We start from the raw sequence: 16,708 nt of genomic DNA, 5'->3' as shown, positions 1-16,708 counted from the left end.
TCAATGTGCTCAATGGTCAAAAACAGTTCTTAAACATCTCTTATGTGTTGGGACAACATCAGGGTGAGTTAATAACATAATTTTGTTGGATTAACTTTCCCTTTAATCGTAGAGTATTTATTTACATGCTTAAATAATGCCTCATCAGATTGTAAAACTGGACATGAGCTCATAATGAAACTTTCAGTCAGAAATTCACGTGTGATCTAGTGATGTCTAGTGCATACCAGAGCAGCTAGGTAAAGCAGATGATCGCCGTGATACGGGGCTCTTTTGTTTGTGTCTGTTTGAGAGGGAGCGTGCTGTTGATCGCCCTCATGTCTCTTCATATCTCAATCTCCCTCAAAATATCCTGTTTGTCTTTCCAGACTAAAGTTCGCTCAGACCAACCCTAAATGGATGGAGTGTTTTCACTTGACCAAAATATGATGTAAAGAAGAGCAAGACCTATGATCATCCCTCCATTTATTAAACCTTCGTCAGTATTACCTTTGAGATCGCCCTTCCTTTGTTGCAGAGCCAATGTTTATAATAAAATTAAGTCTCACAAAGATAGGCCTTGTTTAACGCAACCAATCCCGGTCTTTCATTGCTAGCAGCTGGCTGGTGATGTTTACAAATCACAGCTGGAGGTTCTTGGGTCCGTCTCCCAAAGCCGTTCGGGATTCTTGCTCCGGTTCCGAGTACAAACGCTTCCAGATTGTTTCTCTATGGGGCCTGACTCTCATACCAACTGGGGCATGAGAAAATGGTTTGGGAGTGCACATAGACGCACATTCGCACACAGTGTGGTCATTACCGTAAGAATTTGTGACTCACTGCTTTTAGATGTTCAGAGAGGGAGGGTTATTTACATCTGGCAATACTGCCATTAAACGCATTAGGGAAGTTCTTAACAATTAAAAAACGGTAATGTCTGTCAGTAATGTGCGTAAACAGAATGCTCATAGCAACACATATTGAATGGTTTAGACTTAACAGAAGACAAATTTGTACGTGCTGACATCACCAAATGGTTCTAGATGAACCGTAGCTTTAGATGTCATATGCCCAGACCAGCCATGGACTAGTCAATCACTTTGATGCATATTGTACACAAAAATGGCGAGAGCTGATTGATTTTGCCAGACATAACCTGCCTTTTAGCAGTTAAAATCTGATTAGCTGCGTCCCTATTCAGAGGCTGCATCCATTAAAGGCTGAATTTGAAGGCCGACAAAGAATAGAACAAGTGGATTCTTTGCAGCATAGATTCATTGTTTGTTTTTTTGAGAGAAAATGCCAAATCACACTTTTAAAGTATTGGGTTTCAACTTACTTGAATATCTAACGATACAAATGCTAAAAAAAAGAAAGCAGTTCAAATGTTGGCTTATATCTTGCTAAGATGGGGGGTTTTTATTGATGGTTTATACTCTTATGTATGCAAATGGACCAAGGTGAACATATTTAGACAGGTTGTGAACAGCTGTCTCAATCATCCGTAGGCTAGACCATCCCATTTAACAACACTCAGTTCGACCTTTGTGAATTTAGAAGGTGTGGCCTTTGAAGTCTGCGTCCTTCGAAGGATGCATCCTCTGAATTGGGACACAGCTATTTACTGTCTTTGTGTAATTTCCTGGTGTCAAGCTGAACAGGTTTTTGACACTGCTGGAAAAAAAGTAGTTTTTACAAGTTCTCAGGCTGCTACAAGGACTTCTGAACAACACTTAAGAAAACTGTATTAATTGTACAAAGTATTATGTATATATGATATTAGCTAATATAATATTAGCTTATTTTAATGCTTGTTTTGTCTTATTTTAAATAATTTATGTCATCTTGAGCTTGGACGTTTTTTGAGGCCCTCTAGTGGGTCCAAGTCCCCTGGTTGAGAACCAATGATATACATTTTTTTAACATTTAAAATGTGTATATGTTACTGTAAACTAACAATATAAACAACACTTTAAAAAAAAAAACAATATTAATTGTAAAAAATGTATAAGTTATTGATAAACATTGTAATGTAAAGCAATGTATATGGCACAGTCATGGTGAAAATAAGCTGCAGTGTGAACCAAACTTTATTCTGATGGTCAAAAGTCTAGATAAGCAAAATATGATGAACTCATGCACCTCAATCCAAGACTTATAATTTGTTTCCTGTTCTGTACTACCTATTCAGGTGCGAAGAACCAGATAACTCAGAGTAGGGCTGTGCAATATGGACAATAACAATTCTTCATACATTTTATTTTATTTTTTTATCAATATTGCGTTTTAAAATAAATTTTGATTTTAATCATGGTTTTGATTTGAAACAGTATTTCCTTACACGCATACATTTCCTGCTGACGATATTTGCGGGCAGTGCACCATATCTTTGCATAAATGATACGTGATTGGCGTCGGCTATTTCTTTATGCTTTTTTAACCTTTTTATATGTTGGGCAGTTCGCAAATTCCCTTTTTTATAAATTTTTGTTCACCTGATTCGGCATGTGCCATTGTATTTCTATGTAAACATGCCCTAGACGGATGTCTTTAACAATTGTGGTTCCGTCTTTTGCAGCAGCTCGTGCATGCCACTGCGTTTATACGCAGCACTCAACGTAAAAACTTTTTAAAAATGCATCTATAAATCTGAGTCTTGTGTTTTCAACCGCAAAAACGCGCTCTGTGGGAATGTGTTGCCGCAACGATAGTTTGACATTCTTGAAAACTATGATCCATCATCTCTCCTGTATCCAAAATATTCCCAAACCACGGATGTTTATTTATTTATCCTGAATTCACCTTTCCTGTTTCTTTGCCTTCTTACATGTCTTCACGATAAAAATCTTTGCTGGAAAAATCGTGCTTGGAAATCGCGCATGCTCACTTTGCGATTTTATTCCGATTTTGATAACACGCACAGCCCTAACTCAGAGTACACTCCCCTTCCAATCACATACTCTTTAATGAATTCAGGACTAGTGGCCTCTGGGGCTCTGCTCTTTGCTATTGTTATTACTGCAAATCACCACACCACAATCCCTTCCAGATGGCCCCATCTTCTCCCTCGGCCCAATTGAATTGCCAGTTTTTACGACTGCATCCCAAAGCATGTTTTTGTGCATCTTTTTGTCTACATCCGGAAACTTCTTGTTTTGTTTTTTTTGTTTTTTTTTGTAAATTCAACAGCATAACTTAATATGACCACTGTTGTGGACAGGCTCTGGCTTTGTTTAGGGAGTATGCCCTTGAGAGGCACTTTAAAGTCCAACGTTAAAAGCAGATGATGCACTGAAAAGCATCATGTCAGATTTCATGTCTGTTGCAGAGGCGGGACTGGCTAATTGGCTGATCTTGTTGAACTTTCTGCTAGGGTCACAGACAAGATACGTTTTTGTAAATTCACTGAGGCAACAAAACTAGAATAGAAAAGATAAAATCGAAATTAATATCAAGGGAAATTATCAGCAAATAGGATTTGTCATCTTGCAGTCCTTGTAGAAGTTACGTCAAAACTAGAGATTTCCAAATGAAAGATTTGGATGTAACGAGTGTAGTATTAAAGTTATATAAACAGCTGCTTACCTCATCCTTTTTACAATTCCTCTGGCAAACCTCCACCACCCCAGCTCCACCTTTTAGTCTCTATGATTAAATCAGTCCCAGGGGGTGGTGTTTAAGGAAAGAGTTTGGGTTTCTTTTAGTTTTTAAATTCAGACAGCAAATCAGATCTCTTTACTGTTTATAATTCTTAAAGTTCTGAACATCTACACTTATTGTTAGACTTAGATATTTATAGAATCTGTGTCCACAGAATTGTACAATGGATTTCGTCTGATAGGGCACTCATGCCATATCTGCTGTCCAGAATATCATAGTGACACAGGGATAGTCCACTAAGTAATCAATTAGATCTCACCCTAGAAACCAACTAGCAATAGCTTAGCAGCCAACCACATAGCATTGCGGTGGTGAGCTTTGGAAAGCCGAATTCTACTGACATTTAGCTTAAAATTACATTTGGTGCGTTCAAGTTCTACTGGGAAGTTCGTATTCCACTTTTGTCAGAGTAAGATGGCGGTGTACCATCTCTTAACAAACTACACAAAAATACAGCAAGGTTTTTTTACTCTTTTACCTTACAGTGTTTTGGTATTCTGACACGTTTCTCACTGACACGCGCCACAACTTCCAGATTTTCACACTTGTATTTACGACTTTCTGGTGCCGTTCATGTGCGTTGAACTCGATATGCGATCTTTCCGACATGACTTGAATGCACCAATTTTACCTAATTTAAATCCATTCCCTAAATGTTCCATCACAATCATTCAAAAGTGTGAAAAAGTGCATAGAGTTTTGGTTAATTATTATATTACTGTTGTGATTCCTGCTTTTCCGGTGTCCCCCAGGAGTCAATTATAAGTGCATGTAGAGAGTCACATGCTGTTTAGGGGTTGAGCAGTGTGAGAGGTGGAATGCTTTGAGCCTGGCTGGAGGTTCAGGAAGAAATGAGAGGTATTATGCAGTGTCTGTCACGCAGGGCTAGAAGGAGAAATGGGAGTGCTCAGTGTGGATTTACTTAAAGGTTGTAGACGAGAGATTAAGGGAGCAGGTGGTACCTTGCTTTGTTTGCCCTCTCACAGTCTTTCTTGTTCTCCATCTCTCGGACTCAGTGTCATATATGAGCCATTGTTGCCGTCATTTGCATTGTGCACACCAGTACATCAGGAAAGTTAGACGATTGTTCATACAGTTCAGCTCAAGGTTCAATAATGTATGAGACATAAAAGTGTCTGTGATTTAAAAAAAAAGAGGAAAAATCAACTTGGCTCGTTTGTTTCAAATGTTTTATTTAATATCATTTCAAATCGATTTATTCAAGGTTAAAGTTAAAAATTAAATATTAAGTTTTTGGGGAGTTACACCATATGACATTTTACAACCTGAACTAAATATTTTCTATTTTCATAAAAGGTCAAATTATATGATATTTTGAAAAGACTTATTGACCTCATTAAAGCTAATTATTACTCGCATGCATTTGGCAAGTTTTAATTCTGTTCTCATGTGTATATGTGTGTGTGGTCTCAGTGGGACTTCTCATCTGGTACACAAAACCTCTGCATGTCCCCTGTGTGCCCTACTAGGAATGAAAGGACTATACAGAGCTATTTTCCCTACTTATTATTGAGTGTGTATGTGTGAGTGTACGCGCACGCAAGCTTGGTGACTGAGTGAAAAGACAATGTGGAGCTCCTTCACAAGTCCATTATCAAAAAAAGATTAGTCCTCTCTGTCTTCTGTTGAAGTATTCCTGGCCCTGGTGAGATACTATCAGACACATCTTACTTTATACTCTACTCTCAATCACTTCAGCTGGACTGTCTGATTGAGAATCCTGGCTGTTCAGAATGGTCGCTTTGATGGTCTTTTTAGTATTTACTTAAAATTTACAGTACAATCTAGTTTTATTTGATTCTATCATAATGTTTGATCTTGCTTGCGACTCTGATCTTTATTTTTATCCTAATCTCTTTTGCAAGTCACATCTCTGGAATTAATCTGATCTCAGTTACGTGTCTGATCACTGCTCTGAATCTGGTTTCTCATCTGAGACTGATCTGTTGCGATCTTTAGTATGAATCTGATTTCTATTGCGAGTCTGACCTCTGCTACAAGTCAAATCTCTTATACAATTCTGATCTCAGTTACGAGTCTGATCTCTGTTACGAATCAAACCTCTGGTTTTAATCGGACCACAGTTACAAGTCAAATCTCTCTTCTGTATCTGATCTCTTACAGATCTGATATTTGCTTTGAGTGTGATCTGTTACAAGTCAAATCTCCGGTATGAATCTGATCTATATTGCGATTCAAATCTCTTATACACAGCTGATCTAGCTATGAGCTATCCGATTCTGATCTCAATAACAGTTTTGATCTCTGTTAGGAAACATTTGTTCTGTGTTATAAATGTGATCTCATTTAAAAGTCCGATCTTTGCTTTGAATCTGATATCTTTCAGATCTGATATCTGCTCTGAGTCAGATCTGTTAGAAGTCAAATCTCTGTTATGAGTCTGATCTCTATTGCGAGTCTGATCTCTTTTATGATTCAAATCTCTTATACAAATCTGATCTCAGTTACAAATCTGATCTCAGTTACAAGTCTGATCTTAGTTGCGAGTCAAATCTCTAATACGATTCTGATCTCAGTTACGAATCAAATCTCTGGTACAAATCTCCTGTCAGTTGCAAGTCAGACCTCTGTTCTGAATTTTGATCTCTGTTGCAGATGTGATCTCTGCCCTAAGTCTGATTTCTTATGAGTCAGATCCCTGGTATGAATCTGATCTTATTTGCGAGTCAGATTTCTGCTCTGAATCTGATCTCGGTTGCAAATCTGCAAATTTCTGCTCTGAGCCTGATGTTTGTTATGAGTCTGATCTCTAGACTTGTTGCTGGTCTCTATTGACGTCTTTGAACTGTACTGTAGGAGCAAATCAACCATACTAACCATAATTCACAAAAGTTATACTTGGTTTCAGTCTCTCTGTAACCACTTTTCCTGCTTTTTTTAAACTTGAAGGTTTCTCTCTTGTGCAAAGATTACATTTCATAGATGTGATATTTGGTAGAGTTTGAGTGAGCTTAGGCTAAACACCCAGTTGGCAGTAGAATCTTTTCCTCTGCTCAGTATTTAAAGGGCAGTGCTGTTCTACTAATCTAATAACTACATTACAGACGCCTCTTGACAGTAAGGAGCTCATATTGTAAGCCTACACAAAGCTCTGATCTCTCTCTCTTATCTTCAGTGGCAGGCATATTTCATTAATCAGTGCTAGAGCTGAACTGAATTGCAAAAACTTGCATTCACATTTACTTATATTCCAGTTAATCCAGATAAAAGCATGTTTTGACGTAGTTGTGTGGACCTCAAAGAATGAATGTGTATGGGGTGGGCGATCTGATGAATTTGGGAAGATCGCCCACCCCTAGATGGGTGCTGATAGTTTCAGAGAAATTGACAGATTTTTTTTTCTTTACAGGTGTGCTAGTGGGTGCTCCCATTCGAGCAGCAGTCACGATGGTGGCCCTGTCGCTGAAGATTTGCGTGCGACAGTGCAATGTGGTCAAGACGATGCAGTTTGAGCCCTCAACTCCGGTTTACGACGCCTGCCGGATTATCAGAGAGAGAGTTCCAGAGGCCCAAAGTGGACAAGGTGAGAGTTACAAAACATTCCTCCATGTTTCCCGCCATTTTATACTCTTCCACGAGAAATTCCCCCTCCTTTGAAGTCAACGTTAAACAACATTTGCAACGCTGTGGCTCTGTGACACTATCAAAACATTTCTCTGTTTGTTTGAGAATCACAACCAGCCAGACACAACAACACAACTATCTAGACACAACAACACAACCATCCAGACAACAACACAACCAGTGGTGTGAGTTTAGAGATAGCACTATCTTTCTTTTTGGTGAAGTAGCTGTTCAAATTGCATGTAAGCTGAATTGTTAAAAATAACACCAGGAATGTTTATTTATCCATATTGACTAGAGACGCACCGGTCAACCGGCCATAAATCAGAACATATTTATTTTGGCCGATCTCTATTCCGGATTTGCGCACAAACTGCATTGCAATCATTTCCCAAAATGTCATTTGTGTGAAAATATTACAAAGTCTGTAAATAGCACGTTAACACAGGCCAGAGACGGGACACGCTGAAGACGAGACGTAAAGACGAAAGCAGATGTGCCAGCAGATACTGAACAAGGCACAACAAGCTCACTGTTCGCGATGCTCAAAATATTGGATGAAAAATATAAGGTAACACTTTAATTTAGAATCCAACTCTCACTATTAACCAGTTGCTTATTAGCATGCATATTACTAGGATATTAGCTGTTTATTAGTACGTATAAAGCACATATTATTGCATTTTTCTACATGACCATATGCTACATGGCCATGGCCCTTAATCCTACCCTACCCTTTACCTAAACTTAACAACTACCTTACTAACTATTAATAAGCAGTAATTAGTTATATTAGTAATTAGGCAAAACTTTTAGAAACTAGTTAGTTAATAGTGAGAATTGGACCCTAGTCTAAAGTGTGACCAAATATGAATATTGAATTTGTGGTGGGCGTTTATATTAATGTTACTCTGAAGGTAACTGACTGTCTTCATGTAATATAATGCCGTTTAATGCCTATTAAAGTAGTGTTTATAAGGGCAGCGCTGCTTTGCGTACAGTGGTAATTAAGGAAATGAAATGACTGCTCTTCCATAAGCTCCACCTACTGTCAGAGAGTGAATTTGCATTTTCATTCGGTCCGTCTGCTGTTTTTGTTTTGGGCAGGTGTGTCTTATGTAGCATAATATCACAAAGCTAAAGTCAGACCATTCTGTTTTTGCTTTAAATCTTGAAATTAAAAAACAACTGTTCATGCTACATGTGTGTAGCATCTTTGTTTGAATTGTGATTAAAATGCAGTGGTTGCCTCTAATTTCAAATGGCTAGAGATCATTTTGTTTAAGGCCGGTTTGGCCTGGTGTAGAGCAAATAAACAACAAGTAAGCTTAAACAAACGAAAAAGAAACTGGCGTCTGGTATTGGCCATGAAAAATGATGATCGGTGCATCCCTAATACATCACTTTTTACACATATTCTAAGGAAAAATCTTTGGAATTACTGGGAATGGGTTTAAATACAATACTAAATGTTAGAGGTTTTTTATGTTGCTTAAACACACTAGGGGCAGGGGGGTACAGTCTAAATTTCACAAAAATCTGCAGAGCTTGACAGAAGTTTGGATTTCAGACTAAATGTTTATACCAGCTGCTTCACATCAGCAGATTGTTTCTTTATCCATCATGTCAAAACTTGGGCGGTAAAGTGTTACACTATGTGCAACCTCAGCTGATCACCAGTTCTGCTTCAGACTGAGTCGGATAGATAAGTGCACTCTCTCTCTCTTTCCATCGACACTCAAGTCATCAAACCGCCACAAACTCAAACATTTATGCTCTCTGCTCGTGGGAGCTTGCGAAATGGACTTGTGTGCGATCAGCTCAATAGGAGTCATCACTTCAGGATGAGTCTACAGCTCTGCCACTCATTGTACATTCATTATACGCACAGCTACAGTTATATGACTGTCGTGGCCGCAATGAATTGGATTCATATTATAAATGTCAATTGTTTCCTTTTGGAAATTGACGAATTGGTTTGTGGTTTAATGAGGAGTTTGATATTTATCATGACCATATTTGTAGACCTAACAGAATCTCTTTGATTAGGTATCTAGTTTCATGGGGCAAGGAATTGTTTTAATTATGTTAAAAAAATTATTGCAGCATCAGATTACGGGCTTTTCCTGTCCGATGATGACCCCAGGAAAGGAATCTGGTTGGAATCAGGGCGCACCCTTGATTACTACATGCTGCGGAATGGGGTAAATCGCGTTATTAGATGTATCTGCATTCTCTTTTGTAAAAGATTTTATTTCCACTCTGATTTTAAGCTTCATTTCAGTGGCTATTCTTGTCATGTACAGGACGTTCTGGAGTACAAGAAAAAACAAAGACCTCAGAAGATCAAAATGCTGGATGGAACCATCAAAACCATAATGGTGGATGACTCCAAAACAGTGGGGGAGCTGTTGGTCACCATCTGCAGCAGGATAGGTGGGTCCTTCCTTTATCTAAATTTGACAGAAATGTTGGGATTGGAAGGAACCAGGCTGCAACAATGAGAGTTTTCAAGGAATAACATACCAGAATCTATCTATCTATCCATCCATCCATCCATCCATCCATCCATCATATAAGTGTGTCCACCCATATATCTATCTATCTATCTATCTATCTATCTATCTATCTATCTAAGTGTGTCCATCCATCTTCCATCTATCATCTATCTATAATATACGTTTGTCTGTTCATCCCTCCATCCATCCATCCATCCATCCATCCATCCATCCATCCATTCCATCCCATCCATCCATCCATCCATCCATCCATCCATCCATCCATCCATCCATCCATCCATCCATCCATCCATCCATCCATCCATCCATCCATCCTATAAGTGTGTCCACCCATATATCTATTTATCTATCTATCTATCTATCTATCTATCTATCTATCTATCTATCTATCTATCTATCTATCTAAGTGTGTCCATCCATCTTCCATCTATCATCTATCTATAATATACGTTTGTCTGTTCATCCCTCCATCCATCCATCCATCCATCCATTCCATCCCATCCATCCATCCATCCATCTTCCATCTATCATCTATCTATCATATAAATTTGTCTGTTCATCCATCCATTCCATCCATCTATCATCTATCTATCATATATGTTTGTCCATTCATCCATCCATCCATCCATCCCCTGTCTGTCTGTCTGTATTTGGTATATCAATATTGGATGTTTAATTGTGCACACTAATTTTCTTTTTTACATTTAGATTAATGTTTTTATCTAATGCTCTAAACTTAATCTTTAAAAACACTAATAATTTAATAACAGTTTAATGCAATCTTTAGCTAATCTCAAAGTAAATATTAATTTTTAATACTGTACTGTACATTATAATATTGTGAAGCCTAAATTCACTTGTAGCATATAAAATTATTGATTTTAGTTTTTAATGTTTTATTTGTAATTTACTTCAACTAAATAGTATACATTTCTAATATCTGCCATTTTATCTGTACTGTATCTATCAGAATTGTAATATTTTTGCATCACTAGTAACAAGTAAACAAAATATATTTTATTTGTTCTCATCATTTCTCATTATGTGTATTAGATTTATTTCCCTTAAAAATCACATTAAAAAAAGGAATTTCTTTTCAGATTTCAGATTTTTACAACCAGGAACAAAGAGTAACTGTGTTTTCAGAATTTCCTTTAGGCTTAATGATATTTGTTTTACTAAAGTTTCCCACAAAAACTGCTCAAAATATACTGGAAGATTGACAGATAGAGAGTGCTGATGATCTCGTGCTCCACAGGAATCACTAATTATGAGGAGTACTCACTGATCCAAGAGCAGGTGGAGGAGAAGCGAGAGGATGGAATGGGAACGCTGAAGAAAGACAGAACCCTCCTGCGAGACGAGAGGAAGATGGAGAAGCTGAAAGCCAAACTTCACACAGATGATGATTGTGAGGCTCCTGGCAACTGTGAAAAAAACATTAGCAAACAGAAACAAACCTTCTTGCCAGATTTACACACACAGTCCAAATATTTTACTGATATAATAATTGGTATCATAGCCCCCCCCCCCCCCCCCCCCCACACACACACACACACACACCACCCCCCCATGTTGGTAATACACATAATTGAAAAAAGAATTATGTTGCTAATGGTAACCAGGCCAAATGTTTCATTTGCAGTGAACTGGCTAGACCACAGTCGGACGTTTCGGGAGCAGGGTGTAGAGGAGAGTGAGATACTACTTCTACGAAGGAAATTCTTCTATTCTGATCAGAACGTAGACTCTCGTGATCCAGTCCAGCTCAATCTCCTCTACGTACAGGTAAAAGATAATTTCTGCCCATCGCTTTTTTTGCTCTTTTTCTATTTTTCTTTGTCCATCATATCCTGTGTCAGGTTCTCACCAAAAAAAAAAAAAAAAAAAAATCAGCCAATCAGATCATATTTGATGTGAAATTTAGGCAAGGCAAGGCAAGTTTTAATTTTTTTATTTTTACACCAATGTTTTTAACCAATGAGATTTCACTGTGGGCGGAGCTAGAATTTTTTTCATTTGATGTTAATGTCCTTCATGGCAGGTTATGAATAATATGATATAATATAATATAATATAATTGGCTAGTGAGTTTTAGCTACAGTTCTTCAACCTGACACCTTTTATAATTATTGATAATTATAATAATCTTTTTTTTTATTTACTTGTTGTTATTCTCTTTTACTGACAATCTGTCTGTCTTCTATCTGTCTTTTTTTGGCTGGTTTAACTGTATTGCACCAGTTTGCCAAAACCTCTTCATCGCCACCTGCTCTAACAATTAATTAATTTCTCAGAGCCAGTATTGCACAGACATTTAAGTGTTTAAATGTTGTCATTTTAGTTTTATGAAAGCAGTGAAATAGTCCTTTGCATTTATGAATGAATTATTGGTCAGCCTAGAAGGCAATGCGCTTATCTTCATAGCTGCTGATTTGTCGATTTGTCTTTTCCTCCCCATAGGCAGTATGGATAACATTTCTCTCACATCTCTTCCTAATTAGGCACTTTTTTTTTCAGATTGTAATGCAATGCAGAATCCACAAATAATCAAAACATAAATGGTTTTTTTTTTTTTTTTTTTGTCTGTATGCAATTTGAACCAGTGAGATTTCATTGTGGGCGGCACTTTGTTTACTACTTTACTGACTATAAGTAACTTTGCAACCATATGTCAACTTGTTCTACTTACCCAAACTCTAACACCTAACCCTAACCTAACAGTCTACTAGTACACCAATAAGAGTTATTTGGCATGTTGCAGAGTGTCTAAAGTGGACCATCGAATAAAATATAACCTTATTTTATTGCATCATGCTTAGTTTACACATGTATAAACAGATAAAATATTCTTAACCAGGAAACTGAAATTTATTGTGTGATGTTTTATTGCGTCATGCTTCGTTCACACATGGTCTTACATGTGATGTTGTCACACATTCCAAACCAAACATATTTCGTTTTCTCTCTGGTTTGAGTCATAAGGACTAGTGTCACAAAATGGCCAGCGGGTTTTCGTGCATACATGTTTATGTATGTAAATGTGTGTGGGAGTAGTCTAGTGCGAATGTGTGCGTCCACTCAAGGAGCTCTGCACTAGTGTGTGTTTTCCCTCAAGGCCGTGAGGCTGTTGTAGAATGGCGGGCCTCTGGAGCACATGGTTCGCTGCAGATGCATTAGTGTGTCTGCCTGAGGAGTCCAGAGCAACTGCCCACTGACAAACACGCACATACTCAGTCACCTGCACTTGTTAGCTTATATAAAATAATGTATAAGCACTTATTTCCTTGTATATGGTCAGTGTATCTGGGTTTGAATGGAAAACATGGAAAAGAAATGGCTGTATCCTTGTAATTAAATGGTTGTTTACAATATGTCCAATTTTCACATACATACATCTCTTTAAAAAAACCGTGCCAGTATCATGTACACTGGTATTATGATTACGTGTGCTTAAAAAAATCCCCAAAAACATGTTATTAGTATGGTAACCTACATGCTACATTGTATTACCATGTATGTTTGTTTAACCTTGGTACATGTACAGAAAATATGATATTATTACAACAGTACCATGTTCAGAAACATGATAATACTGTGGTTATCATATTCATTTTAGCATATTGTAGTATGTAAATAGTACAAGACAAGAAGTCCAGTATGGAGTACCTCAAGGCTCAGTACTAGGACCGTTACTTTTCACCCTGTACATGCTACCCTTGGGAGATATCATAAGGAAGCATGGCGTTAGCTTTCACTGTTACGCTGATGATACTTAACTCTATATTTCTTTGCGCCCTGACAAAACTTACCAATGCAAAAAATTAACAAAATGCATAGTTGGTTTTAATTATTGGACCAAAAACCTCTGCATGTAATAACCCAAAATACTGTCTAACATTTGATGGCTGCTATAATGAAAAGTCACATTTCTAGCATCTGTAAAACCACGTTTTTCTGTCTTAAAAATACAGCTAAATATGCTCTCATGACAAAACCATGGTATTAGCTTGTAACCATTCCCAAATACACAGCATCAATACAGCACCTTGTCAAAAAACATAGTATTAACATGGCATTTTTCTAAAATCATGGAATGTCATGAAACTTTGATATTTGTTTACCATGTATCCAAAACATGGTATTTGCATGGTTCTTTAAAGAGTTCCATGGTACTTTATACATAGTCAAAAAACATGGTATTACCATGGTACTTTGATTATCACATTCATGCAACATGGTTCTACCATGTCCAGAAACATGGTATTAACATGGTTCACTCTCCAAAAAGTAAGAATTGCATGGTATTACCATGATACATGTCCAAAAATTGGTACTGGTATTGGTACCTTGGTATTTACATTGTATTCCACAATGCTTCGGCAAATAATACCGTGGTACCTTTTGTAAGTGATGGATACAGTTCTTTTTTTGGATGTTCGTGCTGTTGAATTGGTGCACATGAGTCAGGACACACACATATAGAGTAACACTTCTCCTCCCTTTCCTCAATCTCCCTCTGTCTCTCTCTTCCTCTGTAGTAAACACACACGCCCCCGTGAAATTCTCTGACATGGTGCCACACACACCCACATACTTTGAGAAACAGAATAGCGGCGCTCACACACATACACACAGAGACCATTACACATGTATGCGCTCAGGAGTGTTTGGCAAGCTGAAGGGGATTTCTCTGCTCCGTACTGGGGGTGTAACCACGTCGTATCTGAGTTTGTCACGATGTGTTCCCATAAACCCTCACTGGCTGTATCTGCTACTGTTACCATGTTGATGTCATCTGGGAGCGATGCGAGATGATTGGTGGGTGTCCTGAGGGCGTCATCATAAACATGAACTTGTTTTTGATGATGTAAAACTTCCATGACCTCATTCCTCATTCACACTCAAATGTCTGCCTCTGTCCTTTTAATTAGTTTATCCAGATTGTTTGAGAAACTAGACTAATAGACGCCACTTATTTTGTAGATACTCACTTGGCTGGTGTGTAGATATTGTACTAAAATTTGGTAACACTTTAGTATAGGGTCCAATTTTCACTATTAACTAGTTGCTTAGTAGCATGCTTATTACTAGGATATTGACTGTTTATTAGTACAGTAATTAGTACAGTAAATAGTTTATTGAGGCAAAATTCATAGTTAATAGTTAGTTAATAGAAAGTATTGGACCCAAAACTAATATGTGACCTAAAAAATTTTCTCTAAACTATACTCCGGTGTATATCAGGAGACACTCGAACAGATGGGCTGCCGCAGGCCGTCTGTAATATTAGACTGCACTCAGTGTCACCACACTGTTTTATTGAGACATTACATTGTTCCAAACTCGTATGCTGTAATTTTATTGTCGAGCTCAAAAGGAGAGTTCTTTAATGAATCTTCACGAAACAGTTTTCCAAATAACAGGGTTTCCTTGTCAAAATTCTCAGTCAAACCCCTTAAACTAAAAATGTTCTTGAAACGGAAGTTGTGATCATCTTTTCTTCCCTATCGCGAGGTACGTCTGAGTGAAGCGCCCCTCTGTAGCAAGAACAAATGTTGGGCGGCACCACACACCTTCTGTAACATCTTTGTTAGCACTCTTATTACATTCTGTAACATCTGCTCTTGTTTCCTGCCTCTGATTCAGGCCAGGGATGACATTCTGAACGGATCCCACCCCGTGTCCTTTGAAAAGGCCTGCGAGTTTTCTGGAATTCAGGCACAGATCCAATTCGGTCCCCACGTGGAGCACAAACACAAGCCAGGATTTTTAGAGTAAGACCAAATGCCCTGTAGCTGCGGTATCATATGCAGCCCATTCAACACTGTCACTGTACAAAACACACTCTCTCGGTTGTTATCTGATTACATTTTAGACAATTATTTGTAAGAATTCTGTGATGTCTGGAAGCCTTAAGAATCGGTGTGTGGGCGTACGTTATGAAGATGTAATTCCCGCCAGGATGACCTCATGTGTTTTGTTTTGCTCTGAGGGAAAATGTTTGCGTAGTACGAGCGTAAACATGCGAAATGTATTTGCAGCCTAAAGGAATTCCTACCAAAAGAATACATCAAGCAGAGGGGGGCGGAGAAGAGAATTTTTCAGGTACGTGACCCTCTGTCGACTTTACTCCAGGAAAACATAATATTAGGCCCCCCCCCCCCCATGAATAAGATACAGAATACAGCCTGCAACCATTACATTTTCAAAACATGGTCAGTAAAATGAGCTGCTTAACCTTCAAGAAAATGTGGATTCCAGGAGGTCAAGCTAAATATTAGATGAATGGTTTAATTTTACGTGCATGATATGCGACCCTAATATTTATAACAAATCTAAATACAATCTAAATGCTGTTGTTGTAGTTTCCCCCCTAATTTTACTATCAAGTTAATATCAACATTTGATTTTCTACAAAATGTAAAACAATTCTACAACCAAATGCGTAACAGGGTTGAAAAATGAAGCTTAAATTTAGGCCTGGGATCAAAGCTTGGTTTGTAGTTATTGATCAATTTTCTATCAATAAAAAGACAACAAATTTTGTTTGATTGATTTATTTGTTTAAAAAACTTTGGTAACAGGGTTGAATGTTTGAGTTGACAATAGCTGTAAACATTACAATAGTTGTAAAGAGATCCAAATGATGTAATTTCTCGAGTGTCACAATTTTAAGGAATGTTCCATTTTTTTAATAGGGGGAGAAATCATGTGTTATAAGGCAACATATAAGATACATCTAAATATTATGCTTTTGGTAATTAAAAAGAGATAATGTTAACACTTTAAAAATAAGGTCTCATCTGTTAACAAAACTAACAATAAGCAATATATTTTTACAGCATTTATTAACCTTCGTTCATGCTAATTAATGAAAATGTGTGTGTATATATATATATATATATATATATTATAACATTGATTAAGATAAATGATGTTCA

General features: G+C 37.5%; 1 protein-coding gene across 2 annotated transcripts in view; it reads left to right on the top strand.

Annotated features, from left to right (window-relative positions):
• The window catches only part of tln2b (talin 2b), a 173,923-nt gene that overhangs the window by 57,020 nt on the left and 100,195 nt on the right, over positions 1 to 16,708 (top strand). For both annotated transcript variants that reach the window (XM_079858777.1, XM_079858778.1), the window contains exons 2-8: positions 7,031 to 7,204; positions 9,352 to 9,449; positions 9,552 to 9,681; positions 11,023 to 11,175; positions 11,410 to 11,552; positions 15,414 to 15,541; positions 15,809 to 15,872. In XM_079858777.1, the coding sequence (XP_079714903.1) occupies positions 7,069 to 7,204; positions 9,352 to 9,449; positions 9,552 to 9,681; positions 11,023 to 11,175; positions 11,410 to 11,552; positions 15,414 to 15,541; positions 15,809 to 15,872 (852 nt within the window). In that variant the 5' untranslated portion in view covers positions 7,031 to 7,068. The remainder of the gene's footprint in view (positions 1 to 7,030; positions 7,205 to 9,351; positions 9,450 to 9,551; positions 9,682 to 11,022; positions 11,176 to 11,409; positions 11,553 to 15,413; positions 15,542 to 15,808; positions 15,873 to 16,708) is intronic.

This window comes from Squalius cephalus (assembly GCF_949319135.1).
Source record: "Squalius cephalus genome assembly, chromosome: 23".
Classification (NCBI taxonomy): domain Eukaryota; kingdom Metazoa; phylum Chordata; class Actinopteri; order Cypriniformes; family Leuciscidae; genus Squalius; species Squalius cephalus.
This window is presented reverse-complemented; position numbering and strand designations above follow the sequence as displayed.